A 432-nucleotide genomic window follows, 5' to 3' on the forward strand; every position below is an offset into this window, starting at 1 on the left:
GTCGTACTTCTCTACAATATCCCACACCTGGGCCGTGCAAAAGTCATTCACACACACAAATACAACCAGACAAGACATAGGGTTACACTAGCTACACATGACAGTTCTGATATTTTATAAAACACATTTACGAGAAACATTTACACATGGAATGTATTTACTGCAGGAAAAATGTATACTGGATAATATTTGAACCCCAACGCAAACAAAAACATTTATATACAGTTTTTTTTAAATAAAAACCCTGTCAACTTTTTTTGTTAAATATAAAATTAAGAAATTACCTTTTTCTAGTTAATGTGTTATTTTTCCTACTTAGAATGTCTTTTTTAAAATTAAACCACTGTGACACATTTATTAAATATGAAAAAAAGAAATTACCTTTTTCTGTGTGAGACGGTGCTTGTTGTTTAGGACGTAGACGCCTTTGTC

At 31.2% G+C, this 432-nt stretch overlaps 1 protein-coding gene and 1 long non-coding RNA gene across 2 annotated transcripts in view; one reads left to right on the plus strand and one right to left on the minus strand.

Annotated features, from left to right (window-relative positions):
• The window catches only part of LOC116700323 (uncharacterized), a 95,236-nt gene that overhangs the window by 91,441 nt on the left and 3,363 nt on the right, over positions 1-432 (plus strand). The window lies entirely within an intron of this gene.
• The window catches only part of LOC116700215 (complement C3-like), a 30,112-nt gene that overhangs the window by 15,965 nt on the left and 13,715 nt on the right, over positions 1-432 (minus strand). Inside the window, 2 exon segments of the mRNA XM_032533209.1 lie at positions 1-27; positions 382-432. The exon segment at positions 382-432 is cut by the window's right edge and continues 6 nt beyond it. Of these exon segments, the coding sequence (XP_032389100.1) occupies positions 1-27; positions 382-432 (78 nt within the window).

The sequence above is a fragment of the Etheostoma spectabile genome, chromosome 2 (genome assembly GCF_008692095.1).
Source record: "Etheostoma spectabile isolate EspeVRDwgs_2016 chromosome 2, UIUC_Espe_1.0, whole genome shotgun sequence".
NCBI lineage: Eukaryota > Metazoa > Chordata > Actinopteri > Perciformes > Percidae > Etheostoma > Etheostoma spectabile.